Below are 22,010 nucleotides of genomic sequence, written 5' to 3' on the forward strand. Positions count from 1 at the left end.
TCTGTTTTAGCAGCATTCAGTTTTAAAAAGGAGCTATCCATCCATGCGGACAGTCTTTCCAGGCAATTTGCCAGGCTGGCAGAGTTATTGCTTGAGGGCTTAAGGGACACCACCAGCTGAGTATCGTCAGCATAGGTAACAATCTCCACTCCAAAAGGCTTGACTACGTCGGCCAAGGGGCGCATGTAAACATTAAAAAGCGTGGGGCTTAGAGAGGAGCCCTGAGGCACCCCACATCTCAACGGCATACTGTCTGACACAACATTATCCTCAAAGACCTGAAAGGACCTTTCTGAAAGGAATGACTCCAGCCAGTTCAGGAGCGGACTCGTCACCCCACATTCTCTTAATCTTAATACCAGGAGTTGGTGATTGACCGTATCGAAGGCCGTGCTAAGGTCGAGTAATATAATAGCTACGGACCCTCCGGCATCAAGAATTTTTCGTGACTCCTCAATGACCATTAGCGAGGCCGTCTCAGTGCCTTGGGAGGGTCTGAAGCCAGTTTGCGAGGAATGTAAGCAGTTGTTTTGTTCAAGAAATGTAGAAAGAACAGAAATAATATATTTCTCGCTAATTTTGGCTATCCCAGGCAGGAGTGAGATTGGGCGGTAGTTCGCAAGGACCTCAGGGTCCATGGATGTTTTTTTCAGCAGGGCTCTGACCATAGCCCTCTTCCAAGAAGAAGGAACCATCCCGGTTGAAAAGGAGATATTAATAAGTTCCAGGATAACAGGAGCAATAGCATAAAAAACCTTATTAAGGATAGTGGGGGGGGGGGCTCTGTAACGTGGGGAGCCCGATTTCAATTGGGCAAAATACATTTTTAAGGTTTTTATATCCATGGGGGGAACTATGTCAATAGCGGGGGTAGAGAGTTCGGTAGAATGTTCTGACACCTCGGGCCGTATTGGCATTGCCAAGGGGGGAAAGGTGGAATAAATGTCTTCAATTTTCCTATGAAAGAACAGAGCCAAATTTTTCATCTTTCCTCTTTAACCTCTGGGGGTAAGGAGGCACTGATGGTTTTAAAAGGAGGAGAATTGGCAGCAGAAAGAATTTTCTTTCCGTAGTAATCCGCTTGAGAAGTTCTAATTTGTCTTATAGGCTCTCAAGGCAGCTCTATATTTGATTTTTTCTGTAATGGAGAAACCCCTTCTCCAGTTTCTCTCCAAGCGCTCACACACTTGTTTCATTTCCCTAAGTTTGAGGGAATACCATGGCGCACAATGTTCTACTTTTTTACTTGATATCCATTTTTTGGGAATTAGGGTATCTAAGGACGTCTCCAACCACTGATTGACCTTAGTGCTAGCTAATTCTGGGTCTCTCCCGAGAGCCGGCCTAGTATTATTTAGAGACGCTGTCCAAGACTCTAGGGATAGTTTGGCCCAGTTCCTATTCCATGTTTTTACCCTTTCACGTGGTTGGCAGCCCTCCGAAAGGGCCCAGGTGAAAGGAACTAAAAAGTGATCTGATTATGACAGGAGAATGTTTTTCCACTGTCAGACTATCAATATTGGAGAAAAGAGGGTTCAAAAGGTGACTCTTTTGATGGGTAGGGTCTGTCACTTTAAGCTTCAGGGCCAAAGCTTGTGAAAGTGTGAAAAAACAGCTTTCACAGTTGGGAATCGGGCTGGCTGAGAGCTTACAGTTGAATGTATCTTTATAGATGACAGCCAAAGCCCCTCCTCTGCCCACTTCTTGATCTTGTCTCTGGATCAACAACCCAGGAGGTAGAGTTGGACAATCGCTGGGTCTGCAGTATTGGAGAGCCACGTTTCTGTAAGAAACATGGCATCAGGATTATATTCCTCCAGGAGTAGATGGAGTTCAAAGCTGTGCTTGGATAGTGAGCGGCAATTCAAGAGAGTTTTTTTATTGATGGTTTTTTCCACTGGGGTAATGTTTAGTGCATTGAACTCAAAAGAGCAGTGAGGGCATTTTTTATGGCTGGGAGCTGGTAGTATTATGTGACAGCATTTACAAGGTAGAGACTCTAATAGAAAGCAATTGATGGGAGGGGTACGCTAGATTACCTGAGGAGGAAGAACCAGGAGGTCTGGCCCCGGGTCCCGGTCGGGTGCGGACGAGCGCAGACGGATTGCCTTTGGCGGGCCAGCGGCGCGCCTGCTGCCCGGGCGCATCACTTGCTCCTTAAGAGGAGGTGTGAGCGTGGACAGCGTCGCAACTAGACTGCCACCTCCAAAATGCAAAGTTTCCCCCGGAGTTTGATGTTTGCAAGGAATCCTGGGAAACAGTACATGGTATGAGCCACAAAAGTCACCCCCTCCTGGATTCCCCTGGGTATCTAGTTTTAACAAATGTATAGGTTTTCTAGGTTTCCCAAGGTGGCGGCAGAGCTAGGGTCCAAAATCCACAGCTAGGCATTTTGTAACAAAATGGTCCTTTTTCACTGTAAAAATGTGGTGTGTCCACCTGGCGTTTAGGCCTGTTTCCTGTCGCGGACACTAGGCGTACCCACACAAGTGAGGTGCCATTTTTATCGGAAGACTTACTTTGCGGAGTACAGGATGGGTAGAATTTTGTGGATCCGTGCGCATTCTAGAAATTTCCATCACAGAAATGTGAGGGAATGTGTTTTTGTGACAAAATTTGAGGTTTGCAAGGGATTCTGGGAAACAGAACCTAGCGAGAGCCACACAAGTCGCCCCCTTCTGTATTTCCTGGTTGTCTAGTTTTCAAAAATGTATTTGTTTGCTTGGTTTCCCTAGGCGCCGGCAGAGCTAGGGTTCAAAACCCAATGCTAGGCACTTTGACAATAGGGTCAGTTTTCACTGTAAAAATGTGGTGTATCCATGTTGGGTTTAGGCCTGTTTCCTGTCATGGGAACTAGGCCTACCCACACAAGTGAGGTACCACTTTTATCAGAAGACTTTGGGGAATGTAAGGTGGATGGAATTATGTGGATCCATGCAGATTCCTGAACTTTCCATCACATACATGTGAGAAAAATGTGCTTTTTTTGACAAAGTTTGAGGTCTGCAAGTGATTTTGGGTTACAGAATCTGGTGAGAGCCACTCAAGTCATCCCTTCCTGGGTTCCTCAAGGTGTCTAGTTGTCAAAAATGTATAGGTTTGCTAGGTTTCTCTCAGTGCTGGCTAAGCTAGCGTTTAAAATCCACAGTCAGGCTCTTCGTAAAAAAAGGTTCTGTTTTCACATTAAAAATGTAGTGTGTCCATGTTGCATTTTGGGTTGTTTCCTGTCACAGGCACTAGGCCTACCCACTTTATCGGGAGACTTAAAGGAACGCAGAATTGTAGAGCAACTGATATTACCTATTGACTTTCTATGCATTTCTGCTTTCGAAATGTAAGACCATGTACAAAAAAAGTAGTCACTTTGAAAAATGTCCTATAATTCACATGCTAGTATGGGTACCCACAATTCCGGAGTTGTGCAAATAGCTACTGCTTCTAAACTCAATATTTTGTTCCCATTTCTGAAATACATAGGTGTCCTTGATATCTATTTTTCACTATTTATATTTTACCAAATGAATTGCTATATGCCTGGTACACAATGAAAAATCATTGCAAGACTCAGCTCAGTTATTGGCTCTGGGTTCCTCGGGTTCTTAGTGAACCCTCAAGTCCTATATATCCCCACAACCAGAAGGGTCAAGTAGATGTAAAGATATATTGCTTTAAAAGTCTGTCATACCTAGAAGAAGTTAAAAGTGAAAACGTTGGCTCGAATTGTGGGTTTGTTCAACTAATTTTCAATTATTCTTATTTTCAACTGTTCATAAAAGAACTCGAAGGACCTACCCAAAGACCTACCCAAATAACCCCTTGCTGAATTCATATTTTGGCAAATTTTCTGAAATGTATAGCGTTGTTTCAGCAACACATACCCTTTGATGATACTATTTGCAGGGGAAAAAACAAATGCTTTCTTTTGCAGCACTCTTTTTTCCATGTTTCCACAAAATAAAATGTAGCTGTATTTTTGCTAATTTAAGGGTCCCCTCCAGTGGAATCAACAAACCATGGGTACCTTTAAAATCACCATGATGATGTTGGAGGAAAGGGACGCAAATCTGAAGTGGATACCTTCTGTGGACAAAACATTACAGGAGACTAAGCGTGGAGTACCCCAAATAGCCACGGCCTAGCAACGAAGGGGTTAATGAGATTTCTAGTAGTTCACCCTTCTGACCAGTGTGGCATGAACATTGGTTGCTATGGAGGCCAGCCGAATGGAGATTACCACAGGTGGTTACCACAAAGGTTCATACCACTTCTCTGGCAGGATTCAGAATGGGGTCCAATTGAGGGGCACTGACAGATGTAGGGATCTCATGCATTTATTCTCCCTGCCCCCTCAGGGAGGGAACGGGTGATGCTCCTCGCCTACAGAAAGACACGCCTTGCTTCAAAGTCCAAAGGCCCTGGAGACCTGAGAACCTGATCGCACAACAAGCAGAATTTATTCCACCTCCACACAGTATTCTTTTTACCGAAGCTAATCTTATGTTCTAGGAACACTATTCATTACTTTTGTTCTAATGGCGATCTTTCCTCCTACTACATTGACTGCATTAATTAATCTGTGCTTGATGCTTTATGTATGAAGGTCGATAATAGAAATGTGTGTTAAAAACTAAAGCCTAACGATGAACCCTTCTTACTAGCAGCACCTGACCTCCTTTCTCCCCAAATATTTGTCTTCCCCTCAAATTACAATTGGGGTTTGTGTGCACACTGACAGGCACCCACCGTAACTGTGCCTATTCCCTAGGGAACTAAATTCGAATGAAGAACCGCAAAGGTGCACCACAAAATTCTTCAAACAACAGTATTATGAATATAATGAATCGTGAAAGATGATGTTTTCTTGTCTTTCAAGGTTCTTTATTTTCAATATTTAACACCATACAGCCGACGCGTTTCGTCCCAATGGGACTTCTTCAGGGCTTGTAAATTGGAAGAAAATGCTTCCAAGTAAAACCTCAAAGGAAAAAGTTCCATACGGCTCCTTACACCAAATTGCTAGCTCATAAGTGATGAGGACATGGACTGAATGTTCTAGTACGACTAATCTACGTCTGGTCTTGATACGAACTGTGAGTGATAAGGATGTCCTATAGTTGTGTGCTAGCTCTAATAAGAGTCTTGCCACGAATTGGAATTGAGTTTATAAACGGTCAGGACAATCTGTTTTTGCTTGTAATGTCCTCTAGGTGTCCAACTCTGTAAGCTAATTGAGCAAAGATGTAGGAACTGGTAGCCGGTCAGGTCGATCGTAATAAATCGTCCTGTGGTAAAGAGTGTCCAGAGAGCCCTCGCCTTGACCGCAATCCGTATTCCAATGAGCCAAGAATAGAAATGTGTGTATTCATTATTACTAGAACGTTGGAATGTTGATAGCTCCATTGAAAGCAAAGGAGTGCCGGGGCTTATAATGGCTGGTATAAGCCCGGAGCTCCAACATTCCAATGTTTCTTCGTTCACAACTCTTGCGTTGAAGAAACGCTTCAGAGAGCCTGAGGGGATTTCAATCCCCTTGCGCTCCCTGAAGGATTTGTTTTTTTTGTAAGAACATTCTGCCCTCTAGTGGCAGAATGTTCTAAGAGCCTTATAGCCCTTCCTGGCAGTGCTATACCGACTATTAAAGTCCTGCTGCTTTGTTAAAGTTCCCCGCCTTCGGCTCGGGCCTTTAACACTGCAGCGGGCCTTTAATAGCCGGTATTGCCTCCTACGGCGGGTTATAAGGCTATAATATATTTGCTATATTCTTTTGTAATTCCTACTCATGTAAATAACATTTCTACACTGTACATTTTATTGTGAACGTTAATTTTCTTAGTTTCATATTAATCCGTTTTTTTGTTTCTCTCCCTAGGATGTGAAGAGCACATTGAGAAGGTATGACTATTCTCTATTAACAGCTCACCCTATAAAAAATGAATGAGGAGCCTTTACAATGAGTTATTTCACAATACCGTTTACTTATGTTTTGTCCCACAGGTGAGCCCATATTATAATAAAAACATATTAACATCTTGTTAAAAGATTCATTTAAACAATTAAAAATCAATTTCTGCGTCGATACAAGAAACTTACTGGACCAACAGGGGCGTAACACATGCTCCCGCAGCCCATGCGTTGCGGGGGGGGCCCACGCTCAAGGGGGCCCCTCAGCTGCTGCGCAGCCAGCACTTACGTAGATACCTCATTGCGGCCTCCTTAATAAATGAATTGGTGCACGGCGCGCATGTCTCCACGTCTGCGCAGGTAGAGTGGAAACCATTGTCATGCGCATCAGGGACTGTGCGGCCATAATTTAATTATCGCTCGCCCCTGAGTGGCGCCCGCCTCTGCTGCAGCTCTCATCGCGTTGTGGTGCACTCCCGCACAGGGCCCCCAGCCTGGTAATGAACACTTGGAAACCCCCTGGCGTTCTCGTGGCCTGTTGCCTAGCACTGCAACCTGGCCCCCAGGTATGTAAAATTCAAAGTAATAGTTCCATGACAGTCAGAATGTTTGTGCCTGTAAAATATAAACATGTGCCCGATATCAAAGACACAGCCTCAAGATAAGAGCCTGCATGTGTCTGAATTGTGACCTTTCACACACTCATGAGGTGAGACCGTGTGTGTGCCTAGCGCTCACCTCTGTCAAGATGCTGCCACCAGAGATCACACAGACACAATTATGCGTCGGCACTCCCTCTTCTCAGACTGACATATGGAAGATTTAACAAAACGGCCGTGCCGGGAAAGAGCTGTTGAAATACAGAGCAGGATTCACAGGTGCAGGAGGAGTTGCCACTTAGAAAGAGTGCAAAAGTAGAAAACTTTCGAAGGAAGTGAAACGTCTAGGAGGAAAACAGCGAATGAGAGGAAAGTAGTTTGAAATTGAGCATGATGCTCAGATAGAGAGAGTACAGGTGCATTTACCCTGTGGCTTGGTCTAGTGAGGTATGTTCCAACGGAATAAAAAGTGCCAATGGACCTAGTTTTTACCCAAAGGCACCACCCCTTTGGGGGCCAGCAGCGCAGTCACACACTTTGCAGATTGACCCCAGGTAGACAGAATGGTGGGCGGCAGCTTTGTTTTCCTTTACAGCGCTCGCTAACAGCTGACAAGTAAGTGGTGCATTCTGTGTCATTTGACCCCTTACATTGTTTTGGGGAGGGTCATAGTGCAGGGTGTTGGTTAGCAGCCTGCTGGACCCCTGCCCTCCTAGGGCCCCAACCAGGCTGGCCACATCTTGCCACAGATTGTAGTAAAAAAACATCTGCTTCGCAGCTCTTTCCCTCCGATCATGTGGTTTCTAGAACGGGGGCACAGTGTTTGTCCATTCTCCTTAATCCTGGCCTTTTTTCCCCGTCGGCAAATCACAAGTTTTTAAGCGCGACCTGGAGAAGCCCAGGCTGTCAACAACTCCAGGTGAGGTTTGTGTCATCCCTCATCCCAGAAACAAGGCTGGCTGCACTCTAGAACCTGGGGGACAATACAGCCAAGTGTGAGTATTCAGCCAGCCAGCACCAACAATTTGGCAACAAGTAGTGATAAATGTGCAGGGCATTGGCTGGTGGCAGCTGTATAAGTTCTTCAGAGATCTCAAAACTGTGGTCATTAATTTGGTTAATGCTATTAGTTGCAACCCTTTGAAATCCTAAACTAGCGTACATTTTTTTTTACTGCACAATTAATTTCTAAGTTGCAGATCAATGTTTATATACCGGCCGTAACTCAGAGAAGACAGATTACCAACTGCATTTTATTTAAGGCTACTATCCAATAGTGGAGGACGGTATGGTACAGTGGGAAAGAGCGCAGTGCAACTTCACAAATCACAAAATACTCCATGTCAGGTGTGAGTGGTTTATTTAATCCAGGTACTACACTGCATTTACTAAAACAAGATTTTCTTAATCCACTACTATTTATAAGGTGTCACACAAGAGATGTGAATATGTCACTCATAGTTGTCTTGAAACATAGAAATGTCACTCGTGTGCAATGAAAAGTTGCCAGCTATGTTTGGGCTGCGCCCATGAGGATCGGGTGACTCTGGTCAGTGGTGTTGGAGATAGTGTCACTCATAGTCGTTGAATGTCACTCATAATTACACTGAAATTATGAAAATGTCACACACGAGCAATCTGAAACCTTGGCAGCTATGCTTGTGAGATGCTGGAGCAGGGCGTTATTGAGCAGATAGAAACCTCAAGTTGGATTTCTCCAGTGGTTATCTTGACCAAATCGGATGGAAAATATAGATTGTGTTGATTTACGCACTTTATACCAGAATATAATTGTGGATAATTTTCCTTTACCAAATATCAATGAATTAATTTTGTTGTTGAAAGGAGGAACATTTTTCACAAAATTGGATTTACGCAGCGCGTATCACCAAATCAGATTGCACGATGATTCAAAGCCATTGACAGCGTTTATCACTTCTGAGGGAGTCTTCCAATTTAGGCGTATGCCTTTTGGACTGGTGTCTGCCGCTGGTGTTTTTCAGCGAATGATGGGTTCAGTTTTGGATGGGATAAAGAATGTTGTTTATTTTCAAGATGATATTTTGTTATTTGGAGAAACAAAAGAACAACACAATGTGATCCTGAATGAGGTTTTAAATAAAATGGAGAGTGCTGGCTTGACTTTGAAGAAGGAAAAGTGCAAATTTGCTGTTGAGGAGGTTGAGTATTTGGGATATACTCTATCTGCTGAAGGTGTAAAACCGAAACGAGATCTACTAGAATCAATAAGGAAGGCGCCTGCGCCTGTTGATAAAGACCAATTAAGATCATTTTAAGGTCTCATAGAGTACTATGCAAAATTTGTAAAAAAATGTGCTGATAAAACGTAGAACATACGGGAGTTACTCAGTAAAGGATGTACATTTGTGTGGGCAGAAGAACAAGAGAAAGTTTTCATTAATATTAAAAGAGAAATTTGTGAGGCAAAAATCCTTACTCCTTTTGATACTAAATTGAAGTCTGTTTTGACTTTTGATGCGAGTGCTGTTGGGATAGGTGCAGTTCTAGCACAGGAACATTCTTCAGGTGTTAAAACAGTGGCATTCGCTTCAAGATCCCTTACCAGTTCAGAGAGGAACTACTCGATAATTGAAAGGGAAACGTTAGCAGCTGCTTGGGGCTGTGAGTATTTTAGAATGTATTTATGGGGATTCCAATTTAGACTGCAGACGGACCAGAAACCCTTGTTAAGGATCTTGTCACCGGGTGGTGCAGGGAAGGGTTCGGCTAGGTTGGTGAGATTGGCAGCTCAAAGCAAGATTTTTTGTACAAGGTAGATTATATTCCGAAGATAAATCTGGTTAAGAATCATTTCAGTGTGAAGGTTCGGTAGCGGCTGTTGATGAAATAGTGAGTATGTGTACTGGTGCTATTGGTAGAACACAGAGGAATGAAAGTATGGCTAAGGATGAGGTGTTACGTATTGTAAAAGATTTAATTGTGAAAGGCACGATACGTGAAAGCACACTTGCTATTGCTGTTAGACCATATCTACAAGTTTTGGATGAATTGTCTATTTATGATAAAGAAGAAAACATAGTGATGAAGGATGATAAGTTTATTCCACCAGTTGAATTAAGGTTTTTGTTGTTCAAGTTGGCGCATGAAGGACATCTCGGCCAGTCTCTTACTAAGAAAAGAGTGAGAGAATATTTTTGGTGGCCCGGAATGGATCAACAAATATCTGAATTGGTTGAGAGGTGTGTGGAATGTTTAGAGAGTGAAAAGAGATTGAAGGTGGGCAGCCAGGTGTCTCATGGTAAAATAGAAGATCCAGAATCACCTTGGCATACAGTGTGTATGGATTTTATTGGGCCTTTTAGTGGTTTTGGGTTGGATTAAAGTTCGCACTGGTTATGATTGATGTTTCATTAAAATGGTTGATTGTGATGTTTTGTAGGGAAATAACCACAAAGAGTACCATTAGGTTGATGTCAGTGATTTTCAGAGAAGAGGGCTTTCCAGTAAAAGTAATTACAGATAACGGTACCCTATTAACTTCGGATGAAATGGTGAAGTTTATGAAATCATGTGGGATTATACACTGCGGAACATCTTTGTATAATCCACAAGGAAATGGTATCGTGGAGAGGGCGAATCGTATGGTGAAAGGTTCTATTCAAATGGCAGTATCTACTGGTGGTAATGTCAAAGATATGGTTGATGATCTAGTGTGGGTTTATCGCACCACTGAGAACAATATCTCAGGGAAAGTTCCGTTGAACTTGATGAGGGGGCGTTCAGCAGGTACTAAACTTATTCCAGCATGGATGAAGGATTGCATTGGTTTGGCTAAATTGAGTAATCAAGAATCGAATATAAATGACATTCTGGTAGAAAATACAAAAATATCAGTGAATAATTTAGTGAAGGTTAAACCTGGAAGAATCGGTTGTGGTTTTACAAAGTTCAGGGGTCCATTTAAAGTAAAATCTGTTCATAACAGGTTTGTAACGTTGTATAATGGTGAACATTGGAACCTGAGGAAGGTTGCATTGTACAAGAAATGTATAAGAAACGAGAGTGGAGAAACTTGTATGAAAGGGGAGGCAAAAGTAAGTCCAGAGTATGAAAATTGTACCAATGAAGGTACCATGGTGTCTTTTGAAAACGGACAGGAGAATGTAAGTGTCAGTGTACCAATTCAGAGATGCAGACGCCCTCCAAGATATTTACAAGATTATTTCTGTGAGTATGCTTAAAGTTTTGGGTGTCATTCTGTTGTTAACTTTATTTTAGTAGCATTTGTTATTAGTATGCCATTATGTTTGTTTGTTGATTTATTTTTACTTAACATAGTTTTGTTTGTAGTTAATGAATGAAGAGAAGAGGATATGTTGTATTTGCATATTACTCAGCTTGTGTCTTGCGCTTTAAGAGCCATGTTCCATTTAGATCCTTTGTCGGACAGTGTTCTATGTTTGTGTATCTTGCTGACAGTTATCTGCTAGCCTTTATGGGAACACCAACTATTCTCTGTTGCTCGTAATAAATATTGATGATTGGTTAACAAATCATAGGTAGCAGTATTCTTCCCCTACAACACATAACATCTCTGTTGAAGGTAATCCCCACCTGGGGCGCGAGCCTTGATGTGGTCGGACTGGGTGGGGCACATCAATCTTTCAGTGAGTTAAAGGGGAGTTCAACTTGTAAATACACCAAATAAAACCAGGAGTCACGTTGGTTTGTTAATTTTAAACGGGTTATTTGAAGAAGCAAAAAACGTTTTGAGGATATTTATTTATTATGAGGCTCAAGCTCTGTTAAATGCTAGATATGGCTTTCAATTACCTGCAGCCAATTGGCACGCTATTACACCTATCGCCTTCCAAGCGCTTTAACGATGGCAGGCGGAGACCAGCAATCTGACTCAGATCCCGGAGATTAAAAGTTTTTGTTTCTGTGTGTTCTGCACTCTCCCTAATAGATCCGTCCTCTTTGGCACACACTACTGAGGGGCACCTTAGCTTTCCCCTTTAGCCAATGGCAGGTCGGCAAAAAATTGACCTTCTTGATACATTAATCATTGGTGGGGCTCGGACCCCAGGAGACAGAATAACCTAGTGCCGGTGTTTAGTGAGAGATGACTGACTCCACGTCAGCCCTCCCAGCCTTTCGGAATTAGTTGTGTTTCTGGGAAATTAACCAATTTTGCGACAGAACAGCCCCATTCTTGACATATTTCCGTCAGAAACATTGTTTTGTGCGTCAGTTGCTGTTTGGATTTTATTCTCATCTCGTGAGATGTCGAAGATGCAAATAGCCTTCCGTTGTACTACATCTCCTCCTCCTAAGAACCATTTGTATCTGAGAATGTGAGGAAACCATTAAAAAAATTGTGAAAACTACGGAGAAATGTACAAAGGGAAGGAAATGTGGGGGAGGTCGCAACTATGGACTCTATAGATTGCAAAGTGCTTGCATCCCACATCTCTGGAGGCGTAGCGAGACCTGACTTGGAAACATGAACTGCGCACACCTACGCCATACCCTAATTCAATGTGAAATAATACTGTAATCATGGGAAAAAAATGTTTTTAATTAAAAGAAAAAGAAAGTAAAATATATTAAAATACTTATTACAGATTAGTATTGACAGCCAGGCTTACAAATACCCTTACGTACTTAAACACTACTTGAGTATGTAGATGGAGTGGGAGGTGGCGAGGGCCTCACCCATTCTATGCCCCCCAGGGAACTGAGCAGAACATGTCCCATAGGGACACCGATCGCACACCCAAAAAGCTTGAAGTCTAAAGGCAGTGCTGTGGATGGGGAAGCACTGTCAGGTTCTGAGTGCCTGTACTCCGAAGGACCCATTGCTATCAATGGGCAAGCCCCAGCACTTCTCAGTGGGAAAAGAGCACTCTAAGGTTGTTAACATCTGCACTTCTCTGCTGCCATTTCAAGCACCGGTCAACACCAGTGCGGCTGGAAATATGCAATTCCGATGCCGAAGCACTTTCTGCAAAATGAACTTGCTCAGAATCTACAATACATTGCATAATTTCAACAACAAATATTTTTTCTAGCTCAAAAGATTTAAAATGACTAAACAGTGTCACTTAGGCTGCCGTGCAGTTGAAGACACGTTGCAAGGGTAAACTGGTCACCTTTCTTTTGTTGGTTTGTTTATTCATATTCCACAGTTGTACACTAATATCACCGGACATAAATATTGTGTTCTAAATATGATTTACAAAAATATTGTCCCAGTACAAAAATATCATCCCATTGGGTGTGCATTCTTTTATTAACTCCAGTGGGTAATATTTTTATAGATGCTATTTAGCACACAGTTAAACTGCTACTGCTGAAGTATTAGTATGTATTGAAATGACAAAACAACACACCCAGAGAATTTTACTGCGTAATGCATATTTTTTTGCCTTTAGTGACCACTTTATTTAATCAACCTGGCGACCTAATTTGATCGCCCTTGCATTATAATTCTAGTGGCCCTGGTCAAGGGCCAATTGGACTTGCAGTTCTTTGCCCTGAGATATATCACACACACAAATACACACACATGCACTGACCACATACATACATGTATCTAAACACACAGTCATAACTGAGGAGAAAACTGTATTTTACATTTCCAAAATCACATCCATTCACACAAAGTTGTCATATCTAAGGGAAAATTATGTTTTAAATTTCCCCAAAAATAATTCAATACATTTTTCAGTTACTTATGCACAGACTATATTAATTAAAAGAGAGAAACTGGTTCTAAAATTAAAACCTTCAGGTCTTCACCCACAGCCCCCTGGTATTCGGAGGAATTGAGACAAAAAAGTCCGCCTGCAAATATTGGAACGTTGCTATTCGACAGAAAGTAAAATTGAGTACCGAACAGCCCTTAAAGAAGACCACAAACTTCTTATAAAACACAAAAGAAGCTTTCTATCAGATAGAATTGATAAAGCTAGCAATGCACCCAGAGAGATCTTAAAATTGTTAGATCTTTTACTGATCCGCAGGCTTTGAATCGGCGCCAGCCCGTGTCTCAGTCTCTCTGCTCTCAACTCTCTGAGTTCTTCGAAGAGAAAATTGCTCTTATCTATGTCTCTTTCCCTACCAAGGACAGCCCTGATATTGAGGAGGAACTGATGGCTAATCAAATCTCTGCATCAGTCCTCACGGAATTCTCTGAAATATCCGAAGACATCTCCCTCCAGGAATTGCTTAAATGCAAATCTGGCTCTCCCAGTGACCCATGGCCAGTAAAACAATATAAAGCATTAGCAGCACTCCTCAACCCCCATCTTAATTCCATATGCAACGCCTCCCTGAGATCGGGCATTTACCAGCGGCTTGGAAACACGCTTTTCTAGTCCCCATCTTGAAAAAAGCTAATGCGGATCCAGAGACCCCGGCAAAGTATATGCCAATTTCCCTTCTCCCCGCCCCAGCCAAGATCTTGGAAAAGCTGGCCCATCAACAACTTGCCGGCTTTATAAAGTCCAAGGGCCTCCTTCATGATTCTCAGCATGGATTTCGCTCGTGCTACAGCACAGTCTGCCCTGATTGAAATGGCGGATTCTGTGCGGTGGACACTTGACCAAGTTCGAGGGCGGTGTTAGTGCTGCTGGATTTGTCAGCAGCATTCAACACCGTTTCTCACCCAATCCTGCTGAAACGGTTGAGATCCATTAGAATCCAGGGTACAGTTCTCAACTGGATTGCCTCATTCCTCTCTGACCGTAAACAACAGGTTCATACCACCCCCCTACACTTCCTCAGTTAGGCCACTCAAATGGGGTGTCCCTCAAGGCTCCTCGTTGAGTCCTCTCCTTTTCAATGTTTATTTTACCCCTCTGGCCGAAATGATCTCTCAGTCGGGCATTAAAATAACATCATATGCTGACGATATTCAGCTTCTTTTCTCCTATAATGAGCCTTCATCCATCACTTTCGACCCCCTAAAGTTATGCCTGAGGAATATTGCGAAATGGATGGATACTAATTTTCTCAGGCTCAACGCTGGAAAAACCGAGGTCCTGTTCTTCAACCAACCTTCTCCATTAACCATATTCCATGCGCTCATAACCTCGCATATTGACTATGCTAACGGACTCTATCTGGGCTTGACAGCTGGACTGTGCCACAGACTTCAGACAGTGCAAAAGGCCGCTGCCCATTTGGTCGGTAGCATTTCACTTAGACAACACATCTCCCCTTACCTGCGCAAACTGCACTGACTTCCCATCTCTAAAAGAACTGAGTTTAAAGCCATGACCCTGGCCTATCGGACTACCAAAGGCAAAGGACCTGCCCATCTTAGGTCGAGTCTCCGTCCATACAGTATTTATTTATTTATTTATAAAGTTTTATATAGCGCGAACAAGATCCCGAAGGATATCAGAGCGATTTACAATAAGTTGGAAGAGAGGACAAAATTAATTGTACACAGCAATTGTGGAAAACAAATGCATTGGCATTGGCAGTGGGGGGTGCAGATGATGTTACACACGGTGGGATCGTGGTGTGCTGGCCGGCTTGGGCAAAGTTTGCATATAGCCAGGTTCTGAGCTGGGATGGGGCAGTGAGATAAATAACGGTGATGGATCAAGCCCTGATCTTTGGACTGGGTAAGAGTGGTCTGCTCAATTCAGACACTCTGTTCATCACCACCCCCTTTTGTAAATGGGCAAAGTTTTAGGCAGGAAAAAAACGCAGCTAAAAATCCTTGCATCTTGAAGAATGTCCACTAGTTAAACCTTTTCGAAATAGGTTCAGGGGAAGGCACACTGGATCATAAATTACAATTCATCTAGAGAAGAGGGGCTGCTAACTTTGAACTTGGAGGAAGCATTCGGATGCAAGGAGCACAGCTAAAGTACACACGGCCAGTGTTTAATTAAAAAAATGGCAGCGCTCAATCTGTCCTCGCTGTCCCCTTGTTTGAGCTCACTGCATGACCGAGTTTGTCAAGGACGTTGCTTGAAAGGGAAGAACATTTACATACAGAATGTTTTCAATTTACAAAGTAGAAAATAATTTTTGACCTCGACAGCTGTGACGTTTTGCAGGCTTACAAGAAACAGTAGTGGAAAACCCCAGGGACATTCTGCCAATCTCCAAATGAAGCCACTGACGGGCCTACGCAACTTGAACCCCAACTAAGATGTGTTTTGAACCAAAAGGATGATAAATAATAAGTGAATCTCTCATAAAGCCCCACAAGAGCACAACAGAGAAGGCGCGTTCCGAGCATGAAGTACAACAGTGGGACAAGCAGGGAGTACAAAGGACGTTCTTGCAAGAGCGGAGATTGGTAAACACGCGTGGGCTGTGGAGAAACACTGGAATGCAATTCAAAAGGCCTGGAACAAACACAACGGAATAATTTTTGCACAGGTGTCAAAGTTCGAGACTAAAGCATTCTTTCCATTCTTTCACAAACACACGTGTAGACGTCATGCAGAACTTATCGCTAAGCGTAACTATGTTTTACTTAGGAGTTCCTGATTCTCAAATTTCTGCCACACGTGTTCTTAAGCTATGCATATAAAATGTACATGGGGAAGTGTAAGGATCTCATACAAAGCTGACTTAGGGCAAGTAAACGAGCATATCACCGTAGGCATGCACATGGCCACAAATGTTGTTGAATGCTTCATTCTATTTCTAATTGTTTTTCTTTCAATGTGAATTTTATTAAAATGTTACAACTGGGCGGGTTTTCACCTCACACCCGTAGTATACGGTAATTAAATAACACGCGACTCGCACGTGGGCTTTCTGTACTAAACTTCACTTTATGAATACAAATCACGTGACACGTCCCCAACACCAAAAACACACGCTCCATTACAGGCAGCGTCGATGTCCCATGTATGTACGCAGGGTGCATCACCTACACCATGCCAAACATACAACTGTGAAAACATGCACCAAAAAAAACTTTAACCCCTTCGATGCTGGTGACAGAACCATTCCGTCATCAGTCACAGTTGAGCTGTGCTGATGACGGAATGGTTCCGTCATGACCACACCCATTATCGTTGGGGCCCAGCACAGGGGGAAAATATCAATAGCAGCGATGTGAGTTTGCTCCTCACTAGATGATGATAAAGGGCGCTCCTTTACAGAAGGCTGGCTCTGTCTATGACCCAAATGTGCACTGAAAGTAGATTCTAAACCAGTGACCTGCTCGGCCACTTCCACTCTCAGCAGTGACGGCTTCCCTCACGCTCCACTGCTTTCATACCTTGTTTGTAACATGTGCCCCTTCAATCTTTTGCAGAGGCCGCACCCAAAGGGGGCCTTGAGGGCCGGTGCCGTAATGGCCGCCCGAGCCCAAAAGGAACAGGTCCGGTTTGCGCTGGTCAGCGCCGCCCGGCAAAAAGCACCCAAGGCAATTTCTCTCCTTCCCCTCCCCAGGAACAAATGGAAGAAGAAAAGTGGAAAGGGGATTTAAGGCAACGCTCCCACTGGGCAGCTCACCTTTTACATCAGGGAGCTGGAGGAGCGGCACCAATGGTTTTCGAGTCCCACCCACCCACACCTACAACAGCAGCGACTCAGTGCTGGCAGGAATGAAAAGAACTAAGGGTGCAACGATTAGCGATGGAGACACACCGGGAGTAAGGCCACGCACTATTGGATGCCTCTCGGCTGAGTGAAGTAGGCTAACAAAAGGGGTAGCAAATGGTAATTCCAAAGTTCTCGGCTCTAACACCAAACTGTTACTAGTCACTCCTAGATTTAAAAAAGCACATTCTGGAGGTAAAACATTCGAAGTGTGTGCCACCCAGCGCTGGAACAAACTTCCGCTTCACCTCCGCATGATTCAGCCGGAACTTGAATTCCGCAGATCCCTTAAAACTTTTCTTTTCTGCTTGTAAGCTTCTGTTTTGGATCTTCTGCCGTCTGCTCAACTAGCGCCGGGACACCCCGTTGGGGTAGCTGCCTGCTTTACAAAATACACAAATAAATAAATAAATCAATATATAATGGCATGGTAGTCATGAACTGTTTATTTGCAATCTGGGTCAAACAGTCATTTGTGTTTTATTTTTCCATGTAATGCCTTTAGAAGGCAAGAGAAAGACCCCTCAGACATGTCACAGACATAGCACAGACTTCCCAGAGTTCTTCATTATGTTAATCTGGACTGAACACCAGGAGATGTCGATTATCCAGAGCTGCCCTTTTTATATGCTCCAGAGCAAACATCAAACTGATGTCGGTGGCTCTTGGAGCGGCTCTATATCAGAGTGGCACAAGAAGGCGTGGGGGATCAGGGCATCAGGCTATTGCACTTAAATTTTGAGCCAACTTGATTATTTGATGACAGGATCTGGCTTGCCTCATCCTGGCTATGGTTGGCGACAGTCCACACCCTTACTCAGTAAACACTGTGATACTAGATGAAAATGGCCAAAAGCGGTGATCGGTTCAAGAAGCATAAGTTCTCACCCCATAGCTATAGGGGTGGTGTTGTCATTTAAGCACTAAGAGAAAAGCGTAAGTGGTCAAGTTGGCGCATGTGACGACTAGAGAGGGAGAGCTGGTTGAACCCCAAAAAAGGAGAAACGTCTCAATAAGGAGAACCAGAGAGGGACAGACCGAAAGAGGTTTTGGTAGAAAGCCATGCAGAGTTTTTCTGTAACCCTGATCATTTAAATGCCCAAAGCTCTTCACCAGACCCGAGGTGTGAGGTAGGATCTTTGTCCTCACAGTAAATTGCAACTAGCTTAACTTGTGACACTGGAGCCAGTCCTTGGTATGAGGGTGGAGCCATAACTTTGGCTGCATTTGGACACTCGTCCTTGGTGTGAGACTGAATGCCGGTTGTCAGTTTTAGACCGGAGGCCAGTGCACAGAGCCAGATGGGAGCTCCTCCTTGGTTTACAGATGAAGTTCAGTTATTGGTGTGAGGCTACAGATTCGCTCTGGTGTAACAATGGCCCATTGCAGCCCCCGCAGAGTGGGGGCCCAAGCTCCAGGGCGCCTCCGCCGGCACTGTACAAGGGTGGACCCGAGAGCTCCTGACTGGGTCCAGGAGCATGGGGCCCCACTCCATGCACTTTGCAGGGGGGCCCCTGCAAGTTTCGTTACGCCACTGCCTCTTAACAGTGGCAAAATATATTTTTGTGGTAACAAACAATAATTATCACAGAGCAGGACATAAAGCATAGTATGTTGCGAAGAAAAATTTCACAACTGCAGGGGCCCAAAATACAACATTATTTCACCTCTGTGGTTCCGCAAGCAACCAATGCAGTAAATTAAACCTAAGTCTCGTTAGGAGGAAACCATGATAAGGAATTGTAACTGTTGAGCGAGAAGGCTCAGTGGAGGAGCAAGACTTAAATAAAATATATACTCAAACTGATGGTATGCAACGCTCCATAGTTTCTCTCTGTGCTTGGATGACAGAAAGAAAATGTTTCTGAACCTAGCCCAGGTCGTTCTTTGTGATCTTATCTAGGGATCAATATAACCTGTGGCGTTCAGGTTTTTCTGCTAAAGATTTGATGTAGCTACCCTTTCCAGGGGCAGACAATCTGATAGGATTATCTGGTTAAATTCTAGATCAGTGTTAATCCAGATCCTAATCCACCTTAATAGTGGATGAAGGACCAAAAGTTCTGAATGCTCCCTCGCTGGCTATAATCCAAACCCTGATTCTCTTAATCGCTGAAGACACGCTGCTGATCTCCAAGACCCGAGCGGGTTACAGAAATTCCTGAATTGTTTTGATGAGTTCTGTCTCACTTGTGGTCAAGAGATCCACACTACCAAAACTCAACTGATGTCGGTTGACCCTAGCAACTGTACGTCTTGGAAAGCCTATGTAATAAAGCAGCCCTAAAGCTCATACAAATTTTGGGGGCAATATTTAAAGAATATTGTGCCTGCTATACCAAACCCATTCCACCTGCGCTCCACATCTACAAGGCCAAGGCGCTGGGATCGGTCCTATATGGGGCAGAGCTGTGGGGTCTCCTAACATTCAGGTATTAACCTGAGTAGAAAACCAATTCATGCAAAACCTTGCTTTCTCCCTCTAATGGGAGTTAGAGGGCTAGCAGGTGAAGCTAGGTTATGCATCCTTTTGTACTGGAGGCACCTACGGACCACCCCAGAACTTGCACATTATGTTACAGCCCTTAGGGTGTAATGGAAGCTGACTAATTCTCTAAAGTCCCTTGGCTCACGAACATCAAGGAGATGCTTTACGACCTTGGGCTGTCTGAATTGTTGGAGCGTCCACCAGTGTAAGGGTTCACTGAAGCAGCTCTACTTGGCAGTGACCGCAGCTAGTGGCTCTAGGAAGGCTTCTTCCTTTAAGTTGTCCAGCAATTTCTTGACTTTAAGTCTCTGTGTGGGTATGAGTCGTACCGGGACCAGGTGAAAGTCTCCATGGTTAGAAAGCTATATTTCCAGTTCGGAGTGGGCGCTCTCCCGCTGAGAGCTTTTACCTCAAAATAGACTTGCGGGGCACTGTATTTGTCCTGTTTGTAACTCTCCAGATGAGTGTGTCACATGTCTTTTGTGTTTGCCCAGCTTGTGCATGGCACTGTAGAACTTGACTACCACCCACCTGTAGGCTCTCAGGCGTAGCAGCCCCTATGCCGCTCTTTGCATTGTGAGATCGTACAGTAGTCTAATTTACTCCATTTCAGTTGTCAATTTCTTGGGTGACATATGGATACTCTGAAAAAAGTACTTTTCTCCTATTGACTTCATGTTGTTCCCTGTGCCATACCTATATTTTGACATCTTGTGTGTCAGTATACCAATGGCCGCTTTGTACTAATTTGTATTTCGCATATGTTAGATGATATTTTGTCTTTTTGCTGGATCTACTTTGGTGTTCATTTTACATGAATTGGGAACCTTTCTTATGCTGAAACGTATTGTTTTATTTATTATGTATTTTTATCTGTATCTATACTTTCATGGCAATGGCGTCCAAAATAAAGTTATTTGACTGACTGAATTATACCCAACACCTAATTCTGTATGAATTATAAAAGAGGCTGTAGATTGTGGAACCAACAGCAGCTGTCGCAAAAATGTATTTTCCACTATCTGTAGCTCATTCGCTTCCTTATAACCGCTGATATCACTCCTATATCTGGCCATGGACATGTATTTGGAATGATAGATTTTAAGGAGAGTATGCACAGGTTTAGCATCCAGTTTGCTAGTGAAATCAAAGAATGCTGCTATGGGTCTAGCCTTTGTGTTTCTTTTTGCCGTATTAAGTGAGGCTCAAGTGCCCCTTTTTGTGTCTCGGACCGTAGGCTGCGCTTGCGCAGTTTCGCTCCGAGACTTTATGTCTCCTAGAGTGGGGCTTGAACCCGCCCCTCTTCTCCATTGGCTGGCTTCCTAAACGAAGGCCCGTCTTTTTGGGATTGAGGGGTGTGTATTTTCGTTTCTTTCTGTTTTCTTTCTCTCCTCTTCCCATTGGCTGGAAGTTTACATTCCAGCCAATGAGAAGAGCAGAGAAAGAAAACACGCTCCTCAATCCCAAAAATGACGCTGGTTTTTCCAAGTCATTTCTGCTTTGCCTCGGAGAAACATGGTGGTGCTGCTTGATTTCCCGCCCGCCTCTCAGCCACAGGATTTCACACCGGCAGCCGAGGAAGTCTTTGAGGGAAACCCCCCCCCCCCCCCCCACCCACTCCGAGCCGGTAGGTTTTCTCTTGCCTCTGTTCCCTGATTGTACCAGTTTTCTTGTTTTCATGCCTCTGTTTCCCTGCTTGTGATCCGGTTTTCGTGCCTGTTTCCCTGCTTGTGATCCGGTTTTCGTGCCTCTGGTTCCCTGCTTGTCTTCTTTGCAGCTTATTTCTGAAAACACGTCAGACAAGCTGCAAAGCGAATCAATGCCGCGTCAGGGGTAGTAAGCCCTATATAAATACAATGTAGAATTTCTGCCAATGATAATGAGCTTTTCTGCGAAGTAGTTGCTACACAGTTGTATTTCTACGTTTATGTCTTAGTGCATGCCCTGTTTTTGATTTTCACATTTTGGTCAGGGCCGCACTGGTCTGGGGACGCTTTCAGAGCAGGATTGACCCCGCTTGACCCGTCCATGCCCTCACGACTCCATTTAAGCCACGGCTCCTCTAGGGGGAGGGGGGGGGGGGGGGTTGGTTTGCCAGGACTGAGTTGGTTTTTCATCCGAGGGTCTGTGCTATGCCGCTTTAAGACAAACTGTTTGGTTTATTAAACCACAGGAAGACACAGGTGAAGAAATCCTCAAAGCAAATGCTGAAGAAAATAGTTTTGAAAACAAAACCGCAGTTCAGTGATGTATGCATTGTTGTTCAAATAACCTGTTCTTTGTACCTCCCAAACCGCAGATGACACACATAGAGGTGCGCGTTACACTGTGTGCTGAACCTGCTAAGGTCCCTCTTCCGTCGTGGAGGCATTTCTACCTTTCTGCCGGCAGCCGCCCATTCCCTGCCCCACTCCTTTACACCTCTTTCCCCTCCATGTGTTTCTGAGGTATGCCAC

General features: G+C 43.9%; 1 protein-coding gene across 1 annotated transcript in view; it reads left to right on the forward strand.

Annotated features, from left to right (window-relative positions):
- Nucleotides 1-22,010, forward strand: part of LOC147717632 (E3 ubiquitin-protein ligase TRIM39-like) — a 242,370-nt gene that overhangs the window by 69,431 nt on the left and 150,929 nt on the right. Inside the window, exon 4 of the mRNA XM_086924426.1 lies at nucleotides 5,870-5,892. Within this exon, the coding sequence (XP_086780552.1) occupies nucleotides 5,870-5,892 (23 nt within the window). The remainder of the gene's footprint in view (nucleotides 1-5,869; nucleotides 5,893-22,010) is intronic.

This window comes from Lissotriton vulgaris, chromosome 5 (genome assembly GCF_964263255.1).
Source record: "Lissotriton vulgaris chromosome 5, aLisVul1.2, whole genome shotgun sequence".
Taxonomy (NCBI): domain Eukaryota; kingdom Metazoa; phylum Chordata; class Amphibia; order Caudata; family Salamandridae; genus Lissotriton; species Lissotriton vulgaris.